Raw genomic sequence first — 27355 nt, 5'->3', positions numbered from 1 at the left:
AATATTTTGTATTTGTGTATTTTTCTAAGTGCATTCACTGGCATGCCACAGGAGGCACCTGGTTTCTACTAAGTTCAGCAAGAGTCTGAATACTTTCTGAACCATTATGCAGAATTGAAGAAGCTACTGTTTAATGTACCATCTGTTTGATGACACTAAGTAAAAGGTGTCATGCTGCCATCACACAACCAAATTAAAGCCGTCTTTTCCAAGACCTCATAACCTGAAAACTTTATTTGAAGGCTGGCACAATAATAGCTGCTAATATTTGGAAAGATAAAAATCACCTTTGTTCCAAGGAAGATACTTCCTAAGAACAGCAGGTGATCAGGTGTTAATGCATATCTATATTGTAGTCATCGCACCAGCTTGAAGCCAGATCAATACTGACAATCTAATAAAGTGTATGTGCCAGCAGTCTGCAGGTTTTGAGTCCAAACAGACTCCACACCCTGATTCAAACTGCTTTCACTGGAGACAAAGATCACCTCAGTGAACTCACCTGCTAAGGTGATCAGCAGGAATGAATAGTTGCTCTGCACAGCATGCTTGACTGAAAACCTCGAACAAAAACCGCAAAATAAAGTTGATTGTTTTGTGATAAATTTCACAAAATCTGGTATGGCCGCTAGCTGCTGGAGCCCTCTTCTTGTCAGCATCAGTAAAAAAATCTATATTTTGATAAAGAGAGTTTCTGAAAGAGATCAGATCTGCTTACATCTAGAGGAGGTCAACACATTTTACTTGCATGCTCCATCCAAAGTGTTTACGTGGCAATGGCTGAGTTCAATCCATATTAGACTGAGAGAAAGGCCAGCCTGAGCTGATACTGAACTTTAGTCTCTTAAATTATACAATATAGGGCTAATCTGACAAGCAAAGAGGGCAGAGATTGCCTCCCCTGATCTGCAGTGTGGGGGAGTTTTAATGCACGTCTACATTTTTTATTGCAGACACATCAAGATTTCACAGACGTCCCATAATCCCCAAAAATAGGTAAAAATCATTGGGTCAAGTAATACACTAATGCTGGCATTTTATCATTGTAAAGCACTGCTTAAGATGCACATAATACATGTATTTTTCCTCATCACACATCAACAACCACTGTCCTAAAAAGACACGTGTCCCATAGTAATGACCATATCCTATGGCTTCTGTTCAGTACACAGTGTACTTTTAATTTCCCATTTTCAAAATTAGAGATGCTGTGACAGTGTCATCTATTTTCATCACTGAGTCATCAGAATGCCTCTGCGATTTTCAGGGAATGGAAACATTGTCATTTCATGACGCATGGCAATGGCCCACATGATGGTCGTAAAAGCCTCCACAGCTGCTCTCCAAATGGGACCTGTGTTGCTTGCTGCAGTTGGTTTATATGAGGGTAACTGGGTTGGTAATGACCCATCAGATGGGCCCTAGGTGAATTGAAACAGTTAGTCCCTAATTAGAATTCAGTCGACTTCAATGGCAGATTAGAACCATTAGCACGCCGGCTAATTGGTAGGAGACTAATCTTGTAATTAAGAGCATTTGCAGCTGATTAAATGGTAATCATCAGGGACACATCAGTGAAACGTGAAGACATTCTGAATTGCCAGACTGTGGATACAAATTTAGCCTTGCCCTGTTTAATAAAGACTAGATTTATGGTTTAATGTGTGAGGTTTCCTTTTTGAGAGAGCAACAGTTTTTTCGCTTTAAACAACGCACATTTTCAAAGAGCTCTATTTTTGAGTGCTGGTTGTAAAATCTGTACAAATTACTCACAGAACATGAGCTGTCATAGTCAGCCATTATGCATGATGTCTTTGATCACATGACAGAACAAGGTTTTCAGAATGCGTGGAGCCTGATATTCCCAGCTCTGCCCCGTATGAGAGATATACATGTTGTGCAGTCAGACACAGTCTTCCAATATTCATGCTTGTACTGTAAACATGAATTGATGAGTTCTAAATTGCAAGGCCTGCTACCCAGCGCAGAATAGCATCTCCCACAGATATCTTATTTTGCCATTCATTAGAAGGAGTAGCAAAAGGTTGGATGTGGGGAAAATAAGCTATTTTGCCCAATTTTCCATCCTGCCCCTGGGCATCAAATTCAATTTTCGACCAAAAGTTTGCAGTGAGAAAGAAAAGAAAATAAACATACGATTTCTGTCCAGAGGTGGATCAGTAACTCACTTGAAAGAGGGTGATGTAGGCAGGTGGGGAGAGACTGATTAGAGTTCCCGCCAGCCTCAGCAGCCTTCTGGCTACAACCAAATGCGAAAGCCTTATCACAGAATGGCCATCCTGTCCAAGAATTCCCAGAATACTCCACAAAAAAACACTGATAAACCTTCTCTCATAGACGCAACAGAATATGTGCAGCTGCGGTTACCTGCAGTAATGTTCATGAATGTGATGTCAGGGTTGGGAAAGGACACGCATGATACACACATGTTAAATTATACTGTCGAAACAATTGTTTGGCCTTATTTAGTGTTTATATTTTAAATTTATCAACAACATAAGGTACTGAGTTCACGTGTTGATTTAAGGGCAAAAACCAAACTTAAACCACCAACATCTAGTTTTTCTAGTGAGGACAAGCTGCACTTTTTGGTATCTTCTACCTGGCGTAACTAAAAGGCAAATGAACAAGACACCAATATGTCATTTGTGTTAATGAGTTCATTGAGTTACAGGTGAAACAACATCTAATTAATAATGTAAAAAAGTTTGACTCCCACAAAAATGCTCCCCAATCATTCTGTGTCAAAGCATGATGGGTAAGAACAGATATCTTTTTCACCTCTCCTGGGTGGAGAGTCTGCATGTGACGGGGGTTAGCTGTGCTATTGATTTCTAATGTTATTCCACATCAACAGAAAACAAAAACCTTGAACCGTGCAGGCTGTCCCACCTTTCACGTCTCCCTCTCCATCGTTCCTCACTTATTGATCAGATGTCTGCTTGTTAATTAAGACATGACCGCTACCGGCTGGCTGCGCGGTCAGTGCTGCACATCTGCAGGGCTGCAGCGGGGCCTGGGAATGAGAGGCAGCTAATCCATAAGTGCTAATGTGCTATTTCTCTCATCTCCCCCCCATGTCATTCTCTATTTTTCCTGAACCTTTCCTCCAGTTTTTTTTTCCCTACCCTCTTGCACGATTTCTTACTTTAACTTTGTCTTTTACCAAGTATTCTAGCACTGCAAAGTATAGCTTATGATTAGCAGCTGTCCAACTCACTGGTAAATGCAAATGTGCCAGACAATATAGATGCATTACCAAGCAGCAGAATGACTTAATTTCTGAGTATTTCTCTGCAATATCATCCCAGTGAACTGTGATGAACCAGCATATTCAGATTAAACCAGTGACAAAGACCAGTGTTGACATAACGTAGGGATAGGGTTACATCATTTTCTGGAATCAATTCCGATGTTATCTCAAGTGTGTAGCATTGTTTCTGTTCTTTATAATTATTTATTGTCAACCCTCACTCTCATTCATATGTTAAAAACATGCAGAAAACTCAAGGAAGCCACAAGTAGTGCCCTAGCATTAGCATGTAATTTATGCCAAGAATCTACCAAAGATTGGAAGTGGTGGAAGTAGTGATGGTCTAGTTCACAGATGCACACTAGGGAGAAAAATACCGTATAGCCATTGGCGAAAAAGCTAAGAAAGGTACATGCTGTAATAATCCGTCAAAGATTTGCTCCACAATTTGATTTAGCTTCCTGAATATGACCTTAATCGGGCCAAAGTAATTAGAAAATGCTGTTTGCATGGCTGGATATACTCTATCAGAGTACTGCTGTGCATGTAAATGGAGTCTATAAGCAAGGATGAATTAGAGTTCATAAATAAGAAGAGGCCTGGGTGAGTAAATAAAAAAAAAACAGGCTGCACAAATAAGGCTGAACAACACAACAATCTGGCAAAGAGTCAACATGAAGGGCTGGTGTAAAAACACACACACTGCGGGGCTGATGAGGACGGTGTGCAGGTGGAGCTGGGTGTGGTAATCTGAATGACTGAGGACATCTGGTGATAAAAAGAGTGATGCAAGGAAAATCAACCTGGTTCAAAGATGAAAGATTTGAGTGTGTGTGTGTGTGTGTGTGTGTGTGTGTGTTATCATCCATAATGCATTCATCAGTCTGAAATGGGAGCCAAAATCACAAGCTGCATGAATTCAAACCATGTATTTGAAAACAGCTACGAATCAGGCTATAACAAATTACTATGTCCACTGCCTCCAGTGGTCATTCTAGGAACTGCAGTTTTTGGCACTTTCAAGCTGGCTGAATTTTTGGAGGATACAGCTTGGTTTAATACTGTGGCTTTCACTATGCAACAGTTTTACCTGGCTGAGAACAACGTTTGGAGATGCATAAATATCTAGTTAGTAAAAAGAAAATACAACAGTTGGTGCAGATGACTCTGGGAATATCACTTACAAAGACAGAGCTTGATACATCTCCAGGACTGGGGGCTGGAACTGTGGAATGTAACATCTATACAGTAAGCAAGTCTCACACTGTAACACAAAGGATGTAAGAGTAATGTTAACATAACTGCAGGCTTGTAGAAATTAAAAAGAGATGTTTTATTCCCAGCTGAATTTCTGTGCTGACAAAAGCACAATTTATGTCTAAAAAAAAAAAAATGGGAAAAAAAAACACACATTTTATCCGGAGCCTTCTCTCTCAGGTATACATAGGAGTTATTCAAAGGCAATTTGGATATAAAAGAATAATAGTTTTAGATAAGGTCGGAAACATTTCACTGTTATTTTATGCTCCTCAATGTTTCCCCCGAGCCACAGACGAACTCTGTATCTCCCTCCCCCGGTGGGAATCCTGAGCTCATAAAAGTACCGCATCGCACACTTCAACTGTATCTAGCACTTAAAAGGAGTCTAAATTTGTAGCTCCTCCACAGCACATTCACACGAGGGGCATCACACCCCACTGAACCATATACAGAAGAGATAAACCCTGAGGATATCTACAGTTTGTGCTCTCTGACGGCAGGATTTTAAGGAAAAAAGCAACGTGATGCCATTACACCACATCATCTCCTGTGTTATGTGCTGGACGTTTTCCTCATTTAAACATCCTTCAGAAGAAATACTGAACCCTTCTCACTGTCTTTTCATGTCTGTCTCAAGTTTATAATGCAGGACGGCAAGTCAAATAAAATTCCTCTCTTGTTAAAGGATGTTTATTAGCTTGATGGAATTCTTAGTCCAGCTCTCATTGCCTGCAGTTAAAGACAAATGGTTGTAGTTTGCCTTGTTGTAAGTGTGAATAAATGAAGTCTAGTACAAAGACAACAAGTCAAACACTGTGTGTAAACAGCTGTGTTTATGAACCCAAATTAACTCAACTTGTGATTTCTTTCTCTCCTCTGTGGAGGCCTGGATTTCTGTGTCAGAATCTGCTGCGTTTTCAGCTTTTCTCATTAAACTAAACGAAGTGGTGTGCAAACAAATCATATGCACAAGTTATGCATTGCATGGTGTGTGTGTTTTAAAGGGTCTAAATGTATATGAAAAAATGCTGCCACTCCATATGACAATTTAGGGTAAGTGTGAATTTATCAATTTATCAAATTTAGGGGCAGCAAATTTCCTGTTCTGCTCCCCCACTATTTTACTAACTTAATACCAGACAGTCCTCTGCAAATATATTCTTATATAATGGTAAAAATAAGTCATTTTAGAACCTACACCTCTGAGTTGGTACAGTCCATACCCGTCAGGTACAATATGACAGCTGTCAATCAATCTGCCAGTCCACACAGGAGTCATACCAATGCAAAAACAAGTCATTAACCTAATATAAATAAATGTATCCAATAACTGATAAAGACAAGCCGACCACAGGAATATGAGACAAAGCAGTGCACCAAAATTCAATTGTTCTAATAATGAGTGACGCTGTAAAACTTTTGTTCAGACTATCCATGTCTGCCAAGCGACTACAGGATCTGTCAAATCTCACAGCAAACAGGAAGCCTCAGAATCCTCAAAATCATTCCTTCATGAGTGCACAAATGAACTCGCTCCCCCATAATGAGGCTCCATGGTGGCTAATGTTAGACACATTTGCTCTAAAGATTTTAATAGGCATTATGTTATCAAGCAAGCTACCCTACTGAGGTTGTTATTGAGCGAACCATCTAAGCTTAGCGCACTGCAGGTCCCTCTTATCCCCTTATGACATCATATAGGGCTACAAACACAATTTTATTTTCAATGTAATGCACAGATTAAGCTTAACATAGCACAAGGTAAAGGTAGATCACTGTATAAAACTCTTTAAAAGTGATTTACTATGGTGGAGGTTTCTTTACTTTTTGTGTTAAAATATTAACATTTTAAAAAGATTATCGTTCGATAATATTCTGTGGGTTTATTCTGAATAAGTGACTACATGGAGGAGATAAACCAACAGGGCTAACAGCCAAAGTAAACCCTGAAGTCGGGCATTTCCAACAACATGACAAGAATCTGTCGCTGTTGCCACTGTAAATGGCTACATTGCGAACTTGCCCTTCACACATCTACACAAGCCAACAACAACTGCATGCATTGCACACACACTGGCTCTTATCCAGCCTCTCACATACTGTACACACACGTACGCATACACACTCCTCCAATCCTCTAAGCCCATGCCCTGTGAACCATGACAGCTGTTGCCAGCTTGATTGACAGAGTTTGAAAGTCAGGTTCAAGTGCAGGTTCACACGACCCCAGCATTACTCTGCTTCCACCGTAAGGTTCTCTCCTGCTCTGCCAGTGCCTGCTCACTTATCTTCCACCAGATGTCTGTCACATGCTGCGATGTTTTCTGCCAGTCATCTCCTAGTCTCCAGTGTTTAATTAGTGCTCATTAAGGCCCCGGCTTTCTTTGTAAATAATATATGGGTGCCAGGGAAAGTACATCAACATAACCTGTCTCTGGAGGGGCAGCAGGCATGAATAGTAAAATCATCAACACGTCCCTCTTGCTACATTTATTGTATGATCAAGCCTTAGCTGTAGTGGAACAGACAAGGTTGTTGTGGCTTATTGAGTTTCGGTACTGTATGCATGTGTGTTTCCTCCCTTGACTAATGCAGTGGCACAGCTCTTTTTTTAAACATCCAAGTGTTAGAGCTACTTTTTGATGTGTACTTTCAGTCAAGTGCATACAGTAAGCAACACATGCATGCTCCTTTGCTCTCACACACACACAGAGCATGCAGCCAACCTCCGATTTCCATATTAATATATCTTCTACTTGCCGATTTTTTCAAGGCTTCCTCCTTGTCTCAGCTGCTTACATCACATCATGAATGATACAGCCCTCCACTATGAGGACAGAGGTGGGATTAGAGGGGGGTAGACATTACCATACTGTATGCCTACATCAATGCACAACCTCAATAATAGGCCCTGTCATTGAAACAAATCACAGGCTTTCAGGGGCAGTGGCCCAAGCCATGCAAATTCAAAATTCATTTCGCCTCAGCAGAAAATTGGAGCAGGGGGAATTAACTTGTGATCCATTCCTAATATTTCTCCAACAATCTGGGCAGCCCTGGCGGGGCTGCTTTATATTTGGATGGGGGACACAAACAATTTGCTTGATGTGTATTACATTACACCACGAAGAATGACAAAATTGGCCACCGCGCATAGCGGTTGAAAACAAGCCTAATCGGACTCCTCAATTTCACGGTGACACAGCCTCCTGTAATGAGGTGACTGCGACTCTCACCTCTCTTGGTATATAAGAAAAAAAAAAACTTCAATGACATCCGAAACGTGAAAGGAGTCAATGTAAAGAGGAGCTGTCAAACTCATTTTGTTGGCTGGATTCGCTTTGTTCCTCCTCAGATTCCTGTTGCTGATGGAGGAGATGCTTCAAGCAACTGTGCAACACTGGAGCTTCATATGTGGAGCCTGGATGCACAGACTTTAGCTTTGGTTTGTGTGTCAGTACATCAAACTAAATATTGTTTAACATTTTGCTGACATGAACTTACAAATAAAATGAAACTATGATATTAAAATTATATTTCTGTTCAGATCGCGGTCAGTTGAGTAATACTTGTCACCTTATATTCTGGGTCGACTTTTACATGTCAACAATACACCTGCAACAGTAGGTAGTGCCAAACACATGTAAAATGAGTGTGGCCCAAAGGACTGAAGCTCATCAAGTGAGAACATGATGCAAGTGACCATCCAGAATATAGCAGTTCAAAGGCTAGGAAAGTGAACAAGCAACTGAAGAATAGTTGTGATGCAAACTTTAACCTGATGCTGATAAACGAAGTGTAGTCATGAAGCAAGTTATAGCCTACAGTGTTTCAGAAATTAATGACAGAAGATAATGAGCCCAAAAAGACAGATTTAAAAAGGCTAACAGTCAAAGAAAAGCAAACAGGAACCCTAAAAACAGCCATAGCCACTCAAATAGCCACAAAAAGAAATGAGGAACACCAATAACCAGAGCTGTCATCCATCAGAAGGCCCTGGATATTACCAAACAGCTGAACATACCAAACCTCCGAGACCCCTGTCTGTTCTATACAAAGAACTAGTCTGGACTCTGTGGATTTGAGTTGGATTGCCAGGGGGCAGTACCAACAGGCACAGAATAAACTGCCTCTGGACACATTTGGATAGACACACAACCAATCAGAGACACAAAGCATGTGATGTAGGCAGAGCTAGCATCAACAAAAGATATCCTAAACAGCATGCAGCCAAGAAGGTGTGCTTTTTGAATGAGGCAAACGGCATGTCACCGCATAAAGCCTGTCCCATTTTAGGTAAAAAGATATGATTGGTGCAGTAGTGTAGGGAGAGGAATTCTGCACCAAGCTGAATGGGAATAGGTGGCGACTGGCCAGGCTAGAACATACCCACATGCAAGTTCACAGCCAGGCTTGGCTGGTGCAGGAGGCGGACACAAAATTAATATTATTTTACAGATAATCTGAGGAGTTTCCATGGAAAATATCAGGGTTGTAGTACATGTGTGATATTGGTTTAGCAGCAGCAGCAGCAGCAACACAACACCAACAGTACTGGAACAGCAGCATCAGACACTTTGCTTGCATCATGGAGGTACAGCAGCTAGTAAGAACTGTTGCTCTGAACTAGCAGCAGCTGTCAAATCACTCTCGTTGGCACAATTTCCCAATAACAGATTCATCCAGAAATTCCAACACTGTGTGCTGTGCTGACTCACTAAAGGACCGTGTAGTGCTGGGGACAGGATTCACCTCTAATGGTGGCAGACAGTCCTGTTTTCAAATAACATTTCATCCATTTTTGTGCCCCTGCAGCTCACGTGTATCACAGCATCCTTTCCTTTTCATGTAAAAGACATCAAACCGCCTCGGTCTCCCTGGAAGGTGTTGGCAGGTTATTCTGGTTTGTCCATGCAACACATTGACATTCTGAAACTTTGAGCAAGGCCAAAGTTTCCCCTCAACAGCCTTGATCTCTCCATATCTGTCATAGCAATCACCAGTCAGGATATGTGAGGCTCTCCAAGTGTCTTGTCAAAGAAAGTTTCAAGAAACCTCGGTATGTATTTATACAGCATGGAGGCGCATTACAGGTTCTGACCATGGGTGACTTGTGCTGCTTATGGGAGCAGGTGAGATACAGAGCAGAGGGAGGCTGGTGTGCTGGTGTTATCAGTCAGAGTGGCAGCCATGAAGAAAGAAAAGCTTTTTCACTCAAAATACTGTGTAGGAAAAATAAAAGCAGTGTCTACATAAATATGAGAAAGCTTTACATGCATTTCCATTCCAGAAAACATTTTCCAAACCTGAATTTTCTTATTATCTGTTTCCTTATTTTCAAAGCAGTTTAGAGAAATAACAGACATTACACTAGCCCTAAACTAGAGTTTTTTACCACAGTCAATCACATCATTTCCCTCAGAGTTTGAACCACATTATTTAAACATGAGGAAAAAGTAATGGTAAGCTTTCATTCTGTGAATTACTGAACAATGTTTTAAAGTGTCTTTTGGATGTGAAATATAAAACACAGAAATGCTGCAAACTTTTGCAGCATTTTTTTTATAAATCTAGCATGTGAAAAGAACCTTAAAACAGGAGGAGGCCTATCAATGTGTTTATTCTTTCTCTTTAATGTCAGCATTCTGTACACCCACACAGGTGTTCTCACATGATTGACTGGACAGAAGTTCAGGCTGCAGTGAGCTGAGCTATGCTGAGAAATTATGAAAGGTCACCCAACTCAAAAGCACCAGCAGACCTTTTTCAGAGCAGTCGTTCTGCAGAGGAAGCACATGATACTAATAATACTAATAATAATTCTGTGCTATTAAAGTGCCCAATGTAGCCATAGCAGGTTTCAATGCCATTACCGACTACTGTTACTAATATTATTTCAATGGAGTGGCTTTGTTAATGAAGAGAAACTGTAGGAACAGGCCGCTGGAGGCAAAGGCCACCTGCTCTACCAGGTGAGCCATCAGAGGTGGTTTTAATCTGATACAAGACTACATAAGAATATGACGTAAGAATTTTAGATGGTATATAAAAACTAAACAAGTCCTCACATCACCTGCCAGCATCACTAAAAGGTAAAGGGGCACCTCCTACAGCATCATAACACTCCATTCACAGCCTATAAAGACCTAAAACATAAAAACAAAACACAACACCAAGCAGCTAAATCAACCCACAACATACACACACACACACACACACTCATACCACACCTCCACGTGGCTGGCATGGTTTGGCCATATGCAATATGCCAAAAGAAAGCTACTAACTATCAATAAAAATGTTTGTAGCAGAAAAAAACATCAAACATTAGCTTTACATGATGCAGGGTTTATATAAAAACGTCTGTCTAAATGTATGAGAGGTGGTGCGACCATAAAAATAACCCAGAACCACACATTTACCAGCACTTTGAAATACAGAAACCAGCGCCTCCTTACCTGCAGGCCGCACGGAAGTTAGTGCCCATAGATGGAAATGATGAAGGGGACATTCCATAAAAGTATTCCAACATGTACAAAGTTCCACATAAAGTCCACTTTACTGTCTGCAAAAACGAATTAATCCACAAACGTCCATGAGTATGTTCCATCTTGTTTGTTTAGTAATGGCTTGTTTTTCCCCGCACCTGCATAGCTCGTGAGCACAATGACGCTAGAGCGGCCATGTTTTTTTTTTTTTTTCAAACTTTATTTATAACAGGATTCCACAACAGTGAACAACAACAAAAACAACTACAAAACGGTTAAAAGTAGGAAAAATAAAGCGCAAACTAAGATAAAACAACAATAAATTGTAAAAAAAAAAATAATTAATTATATTAATTGTTATGAATAATAATAATTAAATATTATTAAATAGAAACATCTAAAAAAAAAAATTTTAAAACACCAAATTTGGTCAATAATATGCCAGCAAAAATATATTTTTTTTAAACAACTGGTTTAGGTTAGGCATTGATGCATGGCTAGACTCCCTCTTTCAGCACAGCGGCCCTCAACACAGAGGGTTGTGATAAAACACTTTCTACAGTACAGGTTATGGCAGTTTATACAGGCTATTATATGGGTTTTTTTAGGATTACAGACAACTGCATCACCGTCATTCATTTACAATAATTTCAATAAAGTAAATAAATAGCTTTATATTACACAATAAAGTTGAAGAACAAAGGAGAGAAATAAAGAAAGTTCCCCTAACCTGCCAGTTCAGGTTCCTCATTTAACGAGTTCTGTACTCCTCTCTTGTCTTGAATCAGTGATGCTAGGAGCTGTCACAAAGAAGAAAAGCTGTGTTAGACATACTGAGCCTGTCAACACAGTGCCAAGCAGCGAGGAGAAGCCAAGGTTAGGCAGCAACCAGAGGAGAAGACAAAGGGCACTGCTGCTGTCTGCTTCCTCTATATCAACAGAAATCTGACCTTACTTCATCATATAGATTTGTTCATGGTTGTAGTTGTAGAATACATATTCACTGGCCAGTATCTCTGCCACATTACTAAATCAGATAGAGCACACGTAATGTTTCATGATCTTTTTTGATTAAAGGATTAAAAGTAATTCATAACAAAGAAGGTTATGACAGCATTACAATGATCATGTTTCTCTGTTTAATCTGAAGGGTTGATCCCAGACGTAATGCTGTTGGATTTCATAGTACCTGTCTTACATACTAAGGCGCATGCTTACCTCCATTGCACCTTAACAGCCTTCCTTTTTATCACAAATCCCCCCCAAACTGAAAGAGTGCAGTTTATGGAAAGGACGGTGAGTCTAGATGATCCCTAGCATCTCCTGAGGGAGGGTCACTAGTTTGGCTAATGGATAATACCCATTGCTGTTGGGCTGTGCATGGGATAAAAGGTCATTAAAACTTTATAAAAATGTGTCTTTGTAATGGTGCTGGTTCAAAAGGCTGGACATAAGTGTGGATCTCTTCCCTCTCGTGACTTAAAAAACCGGTTACAGAGAAATTCTGTGATTTCAATATGACAATGCCAGCGGCAAAAGCATCACATCCCAGAGCTCCCCAGAGTCCACGCATCCTCCACTCTATCAGCCTGCTAGCCGCACCGGTTGGGCCTGATGATCCAGATTTTGCTGGTTTTTAATTAAGTGGAAGGTCAAATCTCATCGCTCTTGACTTCAGGGAGCTGCTGCTGTCTGCATGGCAGAAGAGCTACACCCAGCCATTAATTTTATGGAGCTGGGACTTTAATTGATTAAAAAGTTAAGGACTATGGGGAATGCATGGTAAGAGGCACTCGTATTTGGTTGCTGTGAATGTGGGCTGATACTCAGTGTCATCTATTATGGCAGAATTTAACCCTAGAAAAGATGGCAATACTTCATATATACACGGGGTCTAGGAGGTTAATTGCAGTTTTATATTTATACACTTCATTGTTGTCCTTATGGGTTGTGTTGATTCTATCTATCTATCTATCTATCTATCTATCTATCTATCTATCTATCTATCTATCTATCTATCTATCTATCTATCTATCTATCACAATTTGTGGCATTAAAACAGTGTGTTAAACACTGCAGGGTATAGGTATTCTCTATTATTATACACTATTCACTGACTTTCTGCTGCTGCTTATCAGCAATAGAGAACAAGGTCTAGTTTCCCTTGTTTCCCGCAGTTATCTATCATTAATGTGAGATGTCACAGTAAGGCCAGGAAGTCAATTAGAATGGATGTATTTCTGACTGCTGCTGTCATCCCTCTGTCTCATGTTCACTGGCGATTGTAGGCAACAGATACTCGGCTCCTCGGCCTCAAATGGGAGAAATCTTCCCTCGGAAGCACTTTGTAAAAACAAACATAGGCATGATGTGAAACCATGAGCAGCCTGAGCCTCCAGGGAGGGCTACTGTGTCAGATCAGCTCCACGGTCTCCCTTTCTGTATCAATCCTCCACTTCGCAAGAAGCTGAGGTCACTACTTGTAACCTTTTACCCTCTTAGGAGTAAAAATCAAATACTGAGAAATATATTTGGAATACAACTGGAATATGAAACTGTAATATCTCATGTGACAACAAACAGAGAAGGATGCTTCCGACTGGTTCTTCACTGGGAGTAAACACAACTCACCCAAGTGAAAAGGGTTATATTCTGTACACACAATTTACTGTCTGCTCATTCAGGTTGTTAGAATCACACAGGAGACTCTGACTTGTTCTTTTTCTGTAAGCTTGAAAGTCTGCTTGTTCCATGTGGCCAAAACAGGGTGGAGTTGGTTGAAAAGCCGTCAGGCCGTCTCTCTTCTCCTGTCAGGAGCATCTGACAGCTCAGCCACAGTTTGGTCTAATAAACCAGCTCGGCAAGCTGGTAGGGTTTCCTGCCTGAAGTACAGCAAAGTAACTTTGAAGTGAGAGAAAAAAGAGAATTCTCAAGCTACGCAGCTTCTCTTTATTCTATCATCTCTTTATCAGATCCCTGTTTTGTGCTCAATTAGTGACTCTTACAGAATGGCTTTCATTTAGCTCTCAGAGTGGCAAAAGTGACCTTATTCGCATCGCTGTTCTCTCCGCAGGGGCAGCAACAAATGAGGCCTTGTGTTTTTTTTAAAAGGAGAGCATAATGAAGCTTTGTGGAAGCATGATCCAAGTCAGATAACCCACCAGGATTTCAATTTGGCTCTGTCAAAAAATTTGAACGGCACAAATAAACGTCGCCACAAAGGCAGGCTTTGTGTATTCCCTCCAGAAGGTATTGATTCAACGGGTGCAGAATGATGCCTATTCATGTATCTGTCTTTTGTTGTTATCCTTCTGTCTCAGGTGCAAGTGCAACCTGCATGCCAACAGCTGTGTGTTTGACAAGGGGAAGCTGGGCTGTGAGTGCGAACACAACACCACAGGGCCAGACTGCAGCCGCTGCAAGAGGCACTATCACGGAAGAGCCTGGAGTGTGGGCTCCTACCTGCCCATACCCAAAGGAACGGCCAACATATGTAAGTACAGAAGTACTTCTAATGTTGTGTAGATAAGGGCCGGCTGTAGAGCTAATTTCCAAGTCACAATGCTGGCTGTGTTCAGTCATAGTGCCCACACTGATATCTGATGTATGCTGCAATAATGCAACAGCATACCTTTATTTTTTTCCCACTTTTATCCTTGAGAGATTGCTCTGCCTCTTTATCACTTCAGCTCTTTGCCTCTGGGCTGCATCTCTCCCAGATGCTGTTCTGAGCCCAGATTGCTTGTGGATGGCAGACTTTACAAACTACCTGAGGACTCACAGGTCACATTATATCATCAAACTTTAGTGGTGTGTTAAAAATCTGTAAAGGACCCCAGTGTACTTGCACATTCTCCATGACTGTCCTCTCAAATATATTGATATTTGTCATGGAAGAGTCATTTTGAAGCCTGTGTGGTGGCTTCAGCTTTAGCATGATGGTGCTAAGGTAGTCCAGAAACTGCATATATGGACAGATGTCTATGTGGCATATCAAGTGTTACTAATGAGCCTTTATGTTTTGATATTACATAACTTGTTGCACATATGTGCTTCCTGCTTTGTTTTTTATCTCTGGGATGTTGCCTCATTGAATTTGGTGTCACTCACACACCTCAACTCCAAGACAAGAGTGTGAACATGGTATGTCTGAGGCAGACGGTGCTCTTTTGCATTATCCCCATTATAATCTTGGACGGGAGTTGAGTCACATTTATCAAATCCCACGCCTGAGGCGGGGGGCTCATTGCCTCAATAAATCTAATATAGCCACTCAGGGATGTGGTTGTAGACGGCCAGGCAGGGCCAGATGGTGGAAGATCTAGCCCTCTGCTCCTCCCGAGTTCGCAGCCTTGCAGTCTAAAAAATCTCTGCTGGGATTGACAGCAGGTTTTTCAGATGCTCAGTTTGATTGTCTGACTTGAATCTTCAGACACAGTGCTCTGATTAGATTTGTACAGAGATATGATAGTGCTATTGATCCACTGTTTTGTGTTAGTAATTTTTTTTTTGCTCTTTGTTGATGAATTTGCTCAGTTATTTATGTGAATATGTGCAATATGAGTCTTCTGTTTGCATGCATGTGCACAAAAGCTGGGTGTGCTTGCAACACATTTAACAGGAGTGTGTTTGTGCTGAACTCTAAGGAGATATTGCTGGATTTACCTCCGCACCTCCTCTGTGTTATGAGTCTCCCTGCAATGTGGTGCTGCTCGCTGTCAGATTGACAGGACGTTATTAAAAAATCCAACACTTGGCCGCATCTGCACTGAACTGATGAAAGCAGGGTCTAGCCATATCAGAAGCAATATTAGCAGTTGTTTGGTGGTGGCATAAAACGCAATAATGTTGCACATGGAAGTGACGTAACAATATTGGCCCCCCAGGTGTTGAATGAACACACTATTTTGTCGTGAATTATTCTTATTTCTCGCGTCCCATAACATGCCTCTATCATTATGTGAGGCTCATATTTCCTATGAGGATATTAAACATACATGCGTCATATTAAGACAAATATGCTGAACGTGCAGAATGTAATTATAGTTTAATAGCTTTCATCTGTCATCAAGTCTTCCTCTTTAATCATAAAAGTCATTTATCTCACAGGTAGGAACGGGGCAGGGTCTATTACATATTCAGATCCTCGAACATGAGGAGATATATGGACATGCATGACCCTTCATCTCATAAATTAAGAGCCCAAAATGGAGCCCCATGTTGCTATGGGCCATCTGCAGAAAGAGAGTGAGTATGAGTTATTCAAATCCGAGGTTTTTCCCACAAAAATAGGAGAAATATCTGTAGGTTGCCTGCAGAGCAGGAGAGAAATCACTTCAAGAATTATGTTGACAGTCCACTTTGCAGGGAGCATCAACTCATCTTGTGTTCCAAAGCAGGTTCACGGGTTAAGAGGGGTTGGAGTCGAGAGTTTGATCAGACTGTAGAATGTGTTGTGGCTTCAAAGGCCAATATTGTTTGCCCTCCATTTCTCACACAGAACAACTGTTGGTTAGAAATTGGGGGCCTGCTTGGTCTCTTGCAAATTGGGATCTTAAAATCTGTGCCTTTTCCTGCTGTTGCTGTTGCTGCCGCTGCCTCTGCTGTGTTGTGCTCTCGCCAACAGTTGTTGTGACAGCCTCCCAAACTGGTAATGAAGTGATGAATGCAGGGTGCAAACAATATAAACCACCCCCTCCCAAGTGAAACACAATCACAGAAGACAAAGTGATAAAGTTTGCAAACGGGATCAGAAATTGTACTAATTGCAGGGTGGGATTGGCTTGTTGATGACATTAACATCACAGAAAGATGAAATGTGAAACTGCAGCCAATGGTTCAGACAAAGGCTGAAGGGCTGCCAAACCCAGGCCCAGAGTCAACGCTTTCAGTCTTTAATTTGCAATCTGGCATCGTGGTGTCCAAACTTCTGACAGACACCAATAAACACTTGTGCTCAAATTTTTACACCATTAAAGCATAACTAACCACTGAACGCTATAGAAACCAAATGATCCGTCTCAGCCAGCAGCTGCTCACATAAAGCCTGGCACAAGTACAGTAACAGCCATTCCATGAGGCTTCCAAGTCCATCCATCCATCCAGCATCCCAAGTAAAACAAGGAAATGATATCCTCTTCCTCTTTTTATTTCAAAAACACATCCTAATTTGGCTCTTGATGTTTTTTGGATATGTGTCCTGCATGTGTATTATATATGCATATATGTTTATTCCCAAGGAAAAACAAACCCGTTTACAGCAGCTGCCATTATCCCATGGCACATTTTGTAAGGTGATGGACTGGCTAAATGGTTATTATTGTTCACTGTATATGTGCAAAAAGGGTAACAGCTCCTAAAAACGCTGGGAAACTGTTGAAATATTGTTTATTTAAGGCTCGGAAATGTGAATGTACATATCTGTGGTTTGCATAAATGTTCAAAGGCAACATTTTATCCTGGTGACTGTGCTGGGCGTTTTGTTGTTTGGGAGACAAAGTACAAAGAAATGACCAAATTACTGACCATAAGTCCGCAGCAGCAGGAGCAGCAGCAGCAGCAGCAGATGAAGAAAACAACTATTCCAAACATGAATGAAAGCACTGATGAAAAGACTTTGTTCTGTACTTAGAGTTTTTATTCTGTTGACATTTTGTCAGTGGCAGACCTGTTATTATCATCAGAAGAAGGCGGGTGTTGGACCGTGCAGTGTTCAGGGTCTCTGCGGAGCCATGGCCACTGCTAATCAGTGGACACAGTGGAGACCAATTGGATAAGTGTTGGTGGGCTTTTTCAAGACATAACAATGCCACCACAAAATGTTTTCTCTCGCGGTTTCAAGACTAAAGTGAAATGCGTCAGTGATTCAGTCAAATGTAATTTCTTTGTTCTTTTCCGCAGGTATCCCCAGCAATCACGGACCAGTGCGTAAGTTGACAAAGCTTTTTAATTGGCATGCTGACGAACGGTTTCCTCCCTCGGGTTGCGACTAACTCATTGTTTGACTGATGATGTTGGTGTGAGACATTACCATTACAGTACCATTGATCAGCATGTTGCATCTTAATATTCTGTTTTTATGGAGTGAAGTGAACCAAAGCATGGTGTGAGGAAACTTTAGCAACATTTCTTCAAAGTAAAAAATGAACAGCGATTTAAAGCTAGTACAGCTTCTGCATGCCATGCTGTTCTGTGTCAGTGTCTTCTTGCTGCTCTGGAAAATGAATGAGTAGCTCATTCATTTCCATGTGGCAGTAAATCAATGAGCAGTTGTCTTCATTATAATATGTATTGTAGCTCTATTGTTTAGAAGTGAATTGTGATGAATATGGTGATTGTTATTATCTAAATGTAGCAAACAATTATTGAAATTATGCAGCATGGTTTTAAAAAAGGTCAGAAAAACAAAGGGTGATTGATAAGTCCAGCACAACCTCAGGAAAACCAAACCACGTTTGGTCGAGAGGACAATCTCCAAATGAGGCATGATCACGTTTATGAACATATGATCGTGCTTCCCGACGTGATCCCATCATGAGACCAATACAGCCACTAAATCCCAAGGGAAGGGAACAGGCAGCACAGCAGACCTTCACTCAGGAGTCTGGGGTCTGAGCCCCCCTGACAATGTGAGCTGCTTTGGTTTCACTCTCTGCAAAATGTTGTTCTCACTCATGGTTGGAGTTGTGCATTTCAAACTACTGGTTCAGGTTAAGCATTAAAAAAAAACAGGGTAAGGGATTAGTTAAAGATCAGGGTTTATCTTTCACAACATGAAATACATGTTACAAGGAAAAACCATTTACTTCCAAGCCCCTGCTACCTACATAAAGATGCAGCCGTATGTTCCATGTTGATAGACTGAAATATCGTCTGCATGTTATGTTTTGCTTGTGAAGACAGACAAGGTAAGTCCATGACCTGAGCTAGAATGAGTTAGTTCCCACACTGTAAGTCAGAGATTGTGGACCAACAGAAAGTAATTAATCCATTATCTCCAAAGTAAACTCATTCAAGACGTCTGAAGGGGCCAAATGAGTTGAAAAGACAAGTTCAAACCATAGATTCCTGGATGGCAGCCTTACACTGGGTGAAAAGCTCTCCTCCCACATCTGTACTGTAGCTATTCAACAGTCTACATCTTGTTCTGGATCTTGTCAGTGATCTCCTGTGAGGTGACTGAGCCTTGAATACAGCAAGCTACTTTTTCACCATGCTGTGAGGTGGAGAACGACCAACTTCTTGTGCACATCCACAAGTTGTTAGCCCATGAGACCAAAATGACTCCACAAGGGTTGATGATTTCCTCAGACAGGGCTGAGCTGAGCTGCATCTCCCTCTTCTTTAGACCATGGACTTATCAATCACCCTCTGTATTACACACAGATTTTCTAATAGTGTAGTTTAAACTCTTGTTTTTTTGTGACTTGGTATGTCATACAATACAGAGTCCCGCATGTCTGGCCAGTGTATCAGCACAGCAGAGGTTATATTGCTGCTTCCCACACCACAGTAGAATATCCGCTCTAAACACACACACACAGATCCAAAACAAAGAACCAATATTTTTTATGAAGGCGTGGCTCCAGCCATGTATCCCTACATTTGCCTGAAGGTGACTCCACACACTGGGTAACAACAGCAGCCTTCATTCATTCATACACACCTCTGCTTTTGTCTTGTGCAATATTCATTTAAGCTGCATGCACACTATTCTACATGATCCCATTTACTCCTCAGAAACATCCCAATAAATCTGAGATAAATCAGGCCAGATGAAAGTCATTACTGTAAAAGAGTCAAATCTATGCATGCTGTCCCTGTGCTTTAACTACATAACAGCATGAATTATTTGACAACCCGGTGTAATATATAACCTTTCCCGTTTTCACACAGATCGAGCAAATGCTTCATCTCTTGGTGTTGCAAATCGTAACCAAGGTAGGCTTATAGGCTTTGTAACTTCAGCATGGCATTACCAATACGTGGAAAGAATTGACTGCTTATTGATTGGCCGTTTTGAAAAAAAAAAATGCAAATTCCAGTCTGCAGAAGGTTGTTTTCACAAAGCCCAGATGCTTTCATCTTGCATGCACACAAACACACGCTGGTCCTTACAAGGCAGACCTTTTGTTGTGAGAACACTACAGGGAACGGACCACATGCCTCATGATCACCAAGTCCACAGCCTCCTAACCTCTTTGATCGTGCCCTCTTTTTAATTACCCAGAATGCTCTCTGGGGGTGCACCCCTTCTGCCATGTTCACAGGGAAGAAGAAGAAGAAGAAGAAAGAAAAAAAAAGAAAGAGGAGAAGGAGAGGGAAGGAGAGAAGAGGCTCCAGGGGGGTTTATGTAGATTGATCTCCAGCTATCTCCAGCTAATCCTCAGGCCCAGATATCCTGTGTAGTGAGTGTTAAGTCGCATCTGCACCACTGCTCTCACAGCCACGAGAGAAAAAAAAAATTAAAGGAAGACTTTTAGGATTTTCACAATCAAGGAAGGATGTTTTCCTCTCTCTCTCTCTCTCTCTTCTGGACTCACAAAGCCAGGGATGAGATGCACCTTAAAGATAATCCAGTGTTTTCTGCAGCCAGAAGTGAAAAATTACATACTGGGAACAACAACTAAATTGTTTTGTCTCTATTTGATCCGCCTTATTTCTTACATACCAATGTTATGAGAACTAGGCAACAGAAATTTGACTTAAATACCATGAGGAAAACACAGTCTTTTGCATGAATGCAGCTTGTAATGCATCTGCAAGTTCAACAGGTTAATTAGTTAACAATACTGCTTTATGTTAGCCTCTATATTTTTTACCTTGCTTCTAATGTATCTGCTAAGCTAAGCTACAGACATGAATCCATCTTACTCTCATATAACTAAACCTAAAGTTTTAAATATTCTGACTTTCTTGTGCAATACTTACAAAATACTGGTATTTTTTTGTCATTAAAGATGATTGTCGCCCCTCTGCTGTCACCTGGCTGACAATTAATGTGAAACTTCAGAACCCTGAATCATTGACTAATGATGAAGCCTTCATGTTCCTATAATAACAGGAGGTATGGCTGTATGTAGGTTTCAGCTTACACTGACATCAAGGCAAAGGATATTGATCCAGTGTAATTGAAGCAACACTATTCAGTCTCAGAGCATATAATTAGCAGATCCTGTATCTGAAAACTGTCTCCAGTTATATTTAATTGCACTCCTGAACCTGTAGTTATAATGGACCTTTTAAAAATATTAAATGTATCACTAAAAAATTCTCAACATCTTCATGAATGAAATATGTTTTTTAGATTTGTTGATATGAACTGTAAACACTACCACCGCATAAAAACAGAGTGACAGCAGCCATGATCTGGGACATTGATTTGTGACTTGTTATCATGCTGTGATTTCCTGTCACTGAGAGACTTTGGTCCCAGACTATCAAAAGACATCAAGAGTTTCCTGAGATGAGAAGATTAGGTGCCCCCCCACATCCTCTAAAAAGGCCACAAAACATGGAAGCATAGCAGAGCACACAATAAATGTGTCACAATAATCTAAAATACATGGCTCACATTTCCAACAGCAACATGTAATGTAACTCATCTGTTTGTCCTCACTGGTGAATTTCCTTCATGTTGCTTCATGCCACACCAGAAGGCTCAAAGATGTATCTGTCATAACAGCTATACTGATAAAATGTCACACATCTGACAGAGGTGTGAGGCGCACATATGGCTACGAGAGAGGGGAGGATGCTGGTGCTCGGCCAGAGAGGGGAGTCACCTGCTGCCAGCACAAGGCCAGGAGTCAGTGATGTCACACAGGGCAGCAGACCCCAGACTATGAATAAATAGGTTTATTAAAGGGACAAGTACAAAGTGTCATGGCCTCCATACAGCTGGACAGTGCACTGAAAAAAAGGATGGATATGAGATTAATGTATTTTCTGGTCTAAAATTAGGAGAATAAAACTATGCATTCATTTAAACTGATGATTTATCTTATTTTGAAAGCATCAAAAAACCTGTATTTATATGTAAATGTGCTGTGTGTGTAGCTGGCTCTGTGGGATCTTGTCTAAACGGTGCCCACACAAACACAAACATCACACAAAATCAAAAAATACTTAGATACTTAAATAAATGAATTATTTGGGCTTTTATTTTTTGGACATGTGGCTCTGTAAAGACACTGCAGATTTAAGCCTCTGTACGAGCAGACTAATTGAGCTACAGATGCTTTTAGAAAGGCAGGAGTCCTGAGGGTCTGCTGGAGGACACACACACACACACACACACACACACACACATTATCCTTCAGCTACAGGCAACAATGTTAATGTGTGGACCAGACAATTGAGACCCTGTCTATCCCATGAAAGTCTTTTCCAAAACACACACAGAGCAGGTGGTTTCCATTAGCTGTAAAAATGTAAAAAAAAAAAAAAAGAAACGAAACGAAATTAGACATCAACGTTTGGGTGTGCAGCCAGAAGGCCATTAATGTTTGAACTCGCTGAGGACAGGGCAGCAGCACTCTATAATTCAGGAGTCCATTTTCATGCCTGCAAGTTCTATAAAGACAGTTTAGGAGGTGGTGATATGTTTGAGTATCCAAAAGCTTTTGCACAAATCGTGAATCTTCTATTTGCAATACATTTCTAAGCAAAATTCCCTCCATTATGTTCGGATTATAGACTTGGACATTATGGACAGTACAGAATATGGACAAACCATTTGTGGAACCATGCTAGAAGCCCCAGCTCCTGCCATGTCGGTGGCTTCAGAGTCCACCTAAACTCCTGGTTTATCCAAATGCAGGCAAAGATGTGGATTGTAAGTAGGGCTGAGGTTGCAGCTTGTGATCTGTGTCAGCACCTGCCTGTGAATCAATCAGATAAGATATTACTTAGTTATATAAGTTATATAAGTTATAAATATATATAAGTGCAATATAGGCGGCACGCTGGTGCAGTGGTTAGCACTGTCGCCTCACAGCAAGAAGGTGCCAGACGGGGCCAGAATATTATAACAAAGAAAGTACCTGGTTTGAAACATAGTTCTATTGTAAAGTAAAGTACATTTTAACATTTTAACTTCATTCCTCTGACCCCTGAGGTTGCTGCTTGGTTTAGAACTCAAGAGAAGTAAGGTTCAAAATCATGCGTACATTACCACTTGCAACCACAGGTGGCAGCAGAGAGTCCAAAACAGATGACTGCTTTAAAAGAAAAAAGAATGCTAACAACAACTGTTTTGCATTTATTAAAATTACTTTAAATATTATGACATACTAGTTGATGTATTAGATGTTAGTTTAGAAGTTTTTTGACAAAAAATAATAATCTTAGTCTTGAACATGGATGATAAATGTCAGGTTTTGGTGTCAGCCTGTGATATAAAGCGCAGTGAGTTCTTTGCCAGACTCATTATTTTAGCACCCAGTCTTGAAAAAGCCACACAGAGGGAAATCTATCACAGCTACAAGACCAAGCTCAGAGTCTGACTGACTGGAAGAGCTGTTGCTATATTTGCTCTTATAATGCTATCATTATGAAATTTTTATAGACACATAAAAACAGCTCAACACAACAGGGCCCTCACAATAAATCTCCCAGGATTGTATAAAAAGTGGAAACAGATGAAAGTGGATCCACCAAAAGTATAATTTACAGCACTTCATCACAAAGTTATTGAAATTTCCACATTGAGGATAAAACCCTGCATCCAACAGGTGGAATTTCCATTTAAAGCACATAACAGCAGTAGTGTCAGTGTGAAGTGGGTGGGAATATTATTACGTTAAATGCAATACCAATGGCTTCTTAATCAGTTTTGGCATGAGAAATGATTATTTGTCGAGTTTATTCTGATGCATGAGCCACATTACCGAAAACCAAAAATGTGATTACTATTTATGCAGGAAGAGATATCCAATTACACTGAAATCTCTTGGCAAATATTACCTCTTCCAGGATTTCACCTCTGCCAGCGGAGAGGCTTCCTGGGATAATTGAGTCGTGATTTTTTATTTTTTTTTGTCTGAAAATGTGAATATTAGCTCATGTAGTCCATATCAAAGCAAAGAGACGTCTGACGGCCACTAAAACAATCCCCCTTCCTCTAACAATGTCGTATTGTTTGTTGTAAGGTTAACCACAGAGAGGGAAATAACAGCAATTGGTGAATTACTTGGAATTGCCTATTTGCATATCAAAGGGTGGTGGTGGTGGTGTGATGCAGGCAGGTATCCATCCTGTGTCTGTCCTCCACACAGAGGGACTGTTTCACAATACTCTGGCATCCTTTGATTCATTAATTTCATCTCATCAGTGCCACAGTTTGCTCTCTTGTTTTGCCAGGATTGCTCTTTGGTGCTCCTAAAAATATCCAGAAAATGTCTGTTCTTTTGTCATTCATTACATATATGTGTGTGTGTGTGTGTGTGTGTTTCACTCCTCATTGAATCCTTCTGCACACTTTCTGAAGTCCTTGGCTTCACCCTCTCCTAATGTGTCAGCTGTGCTCTGAGGACACAGAGCGACGCAGACAGGACAGGAAGAGGCAGCTTGTGCCCTGTGAACCTGCCTGTTGATGTTCTCTGCCGCCCTATCACTGAGTGATCTATTAATCACGCCTTCCTGTCTCCCCTGCCCTTTCTGCTTTGTCTCCCCCCCTTGCAGCTCGGGTGTGTGACAACGCGATGCTGCGCTGTCAGAACGGCGGCACGTGCCACCACCATCAGCGGTGCCACTGTTCCCCCGGCTTCACCGGCGTCCTGTGTGAGAGAGCTCGCTGCCAGGGTCCTGGGGAGTGTGACGACCAATCGTCTGGACAGGCCTCGCTCCATCATGGCCCTGCAGGCCACTGGCTGGCTCTCACCCGTGTAGTGCTTCTGTTATTGATTGTTTCCCTTTGCTGAGAGACCAAAATCTCAACCAAACCTCTTCTAACCCCCCCCTCTTCCTGAGACTGCAAAATGCTGAGCCTGAACCCAGCATGAAGAATGTGTGGACTATGTGCTCAGCATTGAATATAAGCAACTCTTTTGTATATCCACGGTTGGTGGGTGACTGTATTAGGAGTGCAACAGGTTGTGCACTGATGTGATGATTTGTGAAAGGCTTGGTGAAGTCACTGCTGTCCTGCAGAGGAACAGTCGGAGCTTTTTTTGCTGTGTGTGTGTGTGTGGCATTGGCTAATACTCCATTAAAAAGGCAGACTCCACATTCTGAGAGCAAACTGTACAAAACTAGACACATTATTTCTAAGTATCATCTAATAAAAAAAAAAAATAATATAAAAGTGTGGACGGGGACATCTTAAAACATCTTGCCTCACTCCCTCCCACTCTCCCAACCCCTTCACTTCCTCCTCCTTCCTGTGCTTTGGTGACCCTGGTGATTTTACTTTGCTGAAGAATGTTTTCTTTTCTTTTCTTTTCATTTCCAGAGGCTTTGTAGTCATGCTTGAGCTCACCTGTATGGGGAAACAAACAAAAAAAAAGTTGTAACATACTGTATCTGTATTTAATTTTTGTATAAAACAGATATTTTCATGACTACGCAAAACAAAAAAAAAGAAAGATGTATTCCTTGTTTTCTAATGCTGCCAACCTGTCCTACAGTAGATGTGGACTCTTGAGTGCGTATAAGGAGTTTTTCGGTTGTATTATTATTTTTTTTGCTTGTGTGGCACATGGTTCTCTTCATTGGAGAGCTGCTGTCAGAACTATGTTTACATACACACTTACACAATACACTTCCACCAAAGTGAAAAAAAAGAAAAACATGTCTTTGTCTTGTTGAATTTTATTAACGTAGTGACATTTGAGACAAGATGTGCGTAGAGTGAAACATGTATTGTAGATAGGTACAAGCCAATGACAATAGCTGAATGTCATTTTAAAGGATTTTTTTTTTAAATGCCAATCATTGGCCATTTCACTGACGCAACAGTTGCTGATAATAATATATCAGTCAACAAATAGCTTCCTGGTTCTATGATGTTTTTTTTTTTTTTAATGTGCTGTCTATGTTGTGCTGCTCGTATAAGAAACAGAAGCCAAAAAAAAAAAAATCCCATCAGCTTTATGTAAATTTAAAGAAGAAAAAGATTGTCGCAGAGGTTGTCCGGCTCAAATCTGTAATCAGATCTAATCCTCGAATCAAATGGGAAGAGGGGAAGGTTCTCTGAGCCGGTGCGGCTGAAAGCCTGCGTCCTGCTGCGGGAGCCATCGCAAAGCTACACGATCAGGAAATGAGCTTTAATTCATAGAGGGTCAATGAATAGAAATGAAGTCCTTTCCCCCCACTGGGTGACATATTGAGCGCTGAGACCAATTTCATTTGAGAGATTAATTTTACTCCAGAGGTTGTCGTGAAACACCTAATTGTGCTAGAGTCTAATGTAAGTGCCTCTCATTAAAATGACACTGTCTATGAAAAGAATAGCAAATGCATTTTTTGACAGAGAACTATGGGAAAGGGTTTAAAAAGTGACCAATCAAAAGCAACAAGAATGTCCACATTATACGGCAGATATGACGAGGAGCAGAAATCTGATTGCACAATGACATCACATAATGTCACTGTGATGTGTTAAGAGTGGACACGCACAGCTGGAGGGTGAGGACACCAAAAATATGACTTAAAGGTGTAAATGTTAGCAGCCTGTCATCACCAGGAAAACATGACAAGAGGTCGACATGTCAGGGCATGTATACTAGGGGTGGAGCGGTTCACTAAATCCACGGTTCGGTTTGTAACATGGTTCTGAGGTCACGGTTTTCGGTTCAGTTTACAATGTTGAGGTTTTTCTACTTTTAACACTCTGGAAATACCAGATGAGCACAAAATATATCCTAATTATCCAACATTCAACATATTTAAGAATCAGTTCAGTTTTTCCCCATCATTATATCAGGTCAAGTCAATTTCATTTCAGCACCAGATCATAACAGAAGCCATTTAAGATTTTCCTATAGAACAGGTCTACACCTTGTTATTTTATTAAACTAAACAGCTCATGTTATTTATCTTATTTGCACGGCAGCATGATCATTTCTGTCTGCATGGTTGTTGTTTTTTACAATTCACCGCTGCTGTCTGCGCACACTGAGGCACACACACATACAGACACATGTGCGCACATACTCCCACCGTCGGACAGAGAACGACATGCTAGTTGGATAGACTGAACTCTATGACTCCGCTAAGCTATGCAATGCTAACAGTACTGATGTCCGTGTTTTTATTTTATTTTTGCCATTGAAATATGCTATTTACATCCCGCTCTGTGAGCATTGACGGGACCAGCGGCAGCTTTGCACAC

General features: G+C 40.9%; 1 protein-coding gene across 1 annotated transcript in view; it reads left to right on the top strand.

The window, feature by feature from the left end:
• Window positions 1-24944, top strand: part of LOC114450006 (netrin-G1-like) — a 46938-nt gene extending 21994 nt beyond the window's left edge. The window contains exons 3-6 of the mRNA XM_028427894.1: window positions 14343-14515; window positions 17923-17949; window positions 19918-19962; window positions 24706-24944. Coding sequence (XP_028283695.1) covers window positions 14343-14515; window positions 17923-17949; window positions 19918-19962; window positions 24706-24944 — 484 coding nt within the window. The remainder of the gene's footprint in view (window positions 1-14342; window positions 14516-17922; window positions 17950-19917; window positions 19963-24705) is intronic.
• The last annotated feature ends 2411 nt before the right edge of the window (window positions 24945-27355 follow it).

This window comes from Parambassis ranga, chromosome 17, assembly GCF_900634625.1.
Source record: "Parambassis ranga chromosome 17, fParRan2.1, whole genome shotgun sequence".
Taxonomy (NCBI): domain Eukaryota; kingdom Metazoa; phylum Chordata; class Actinopteri; family Ambassidae; genus Parambassis; species Parambassis ranga.
Note: the sequence above shows the minus strand (reverse complement) of the source record. Positions and strands in the feature narration are given on the sequence as shown.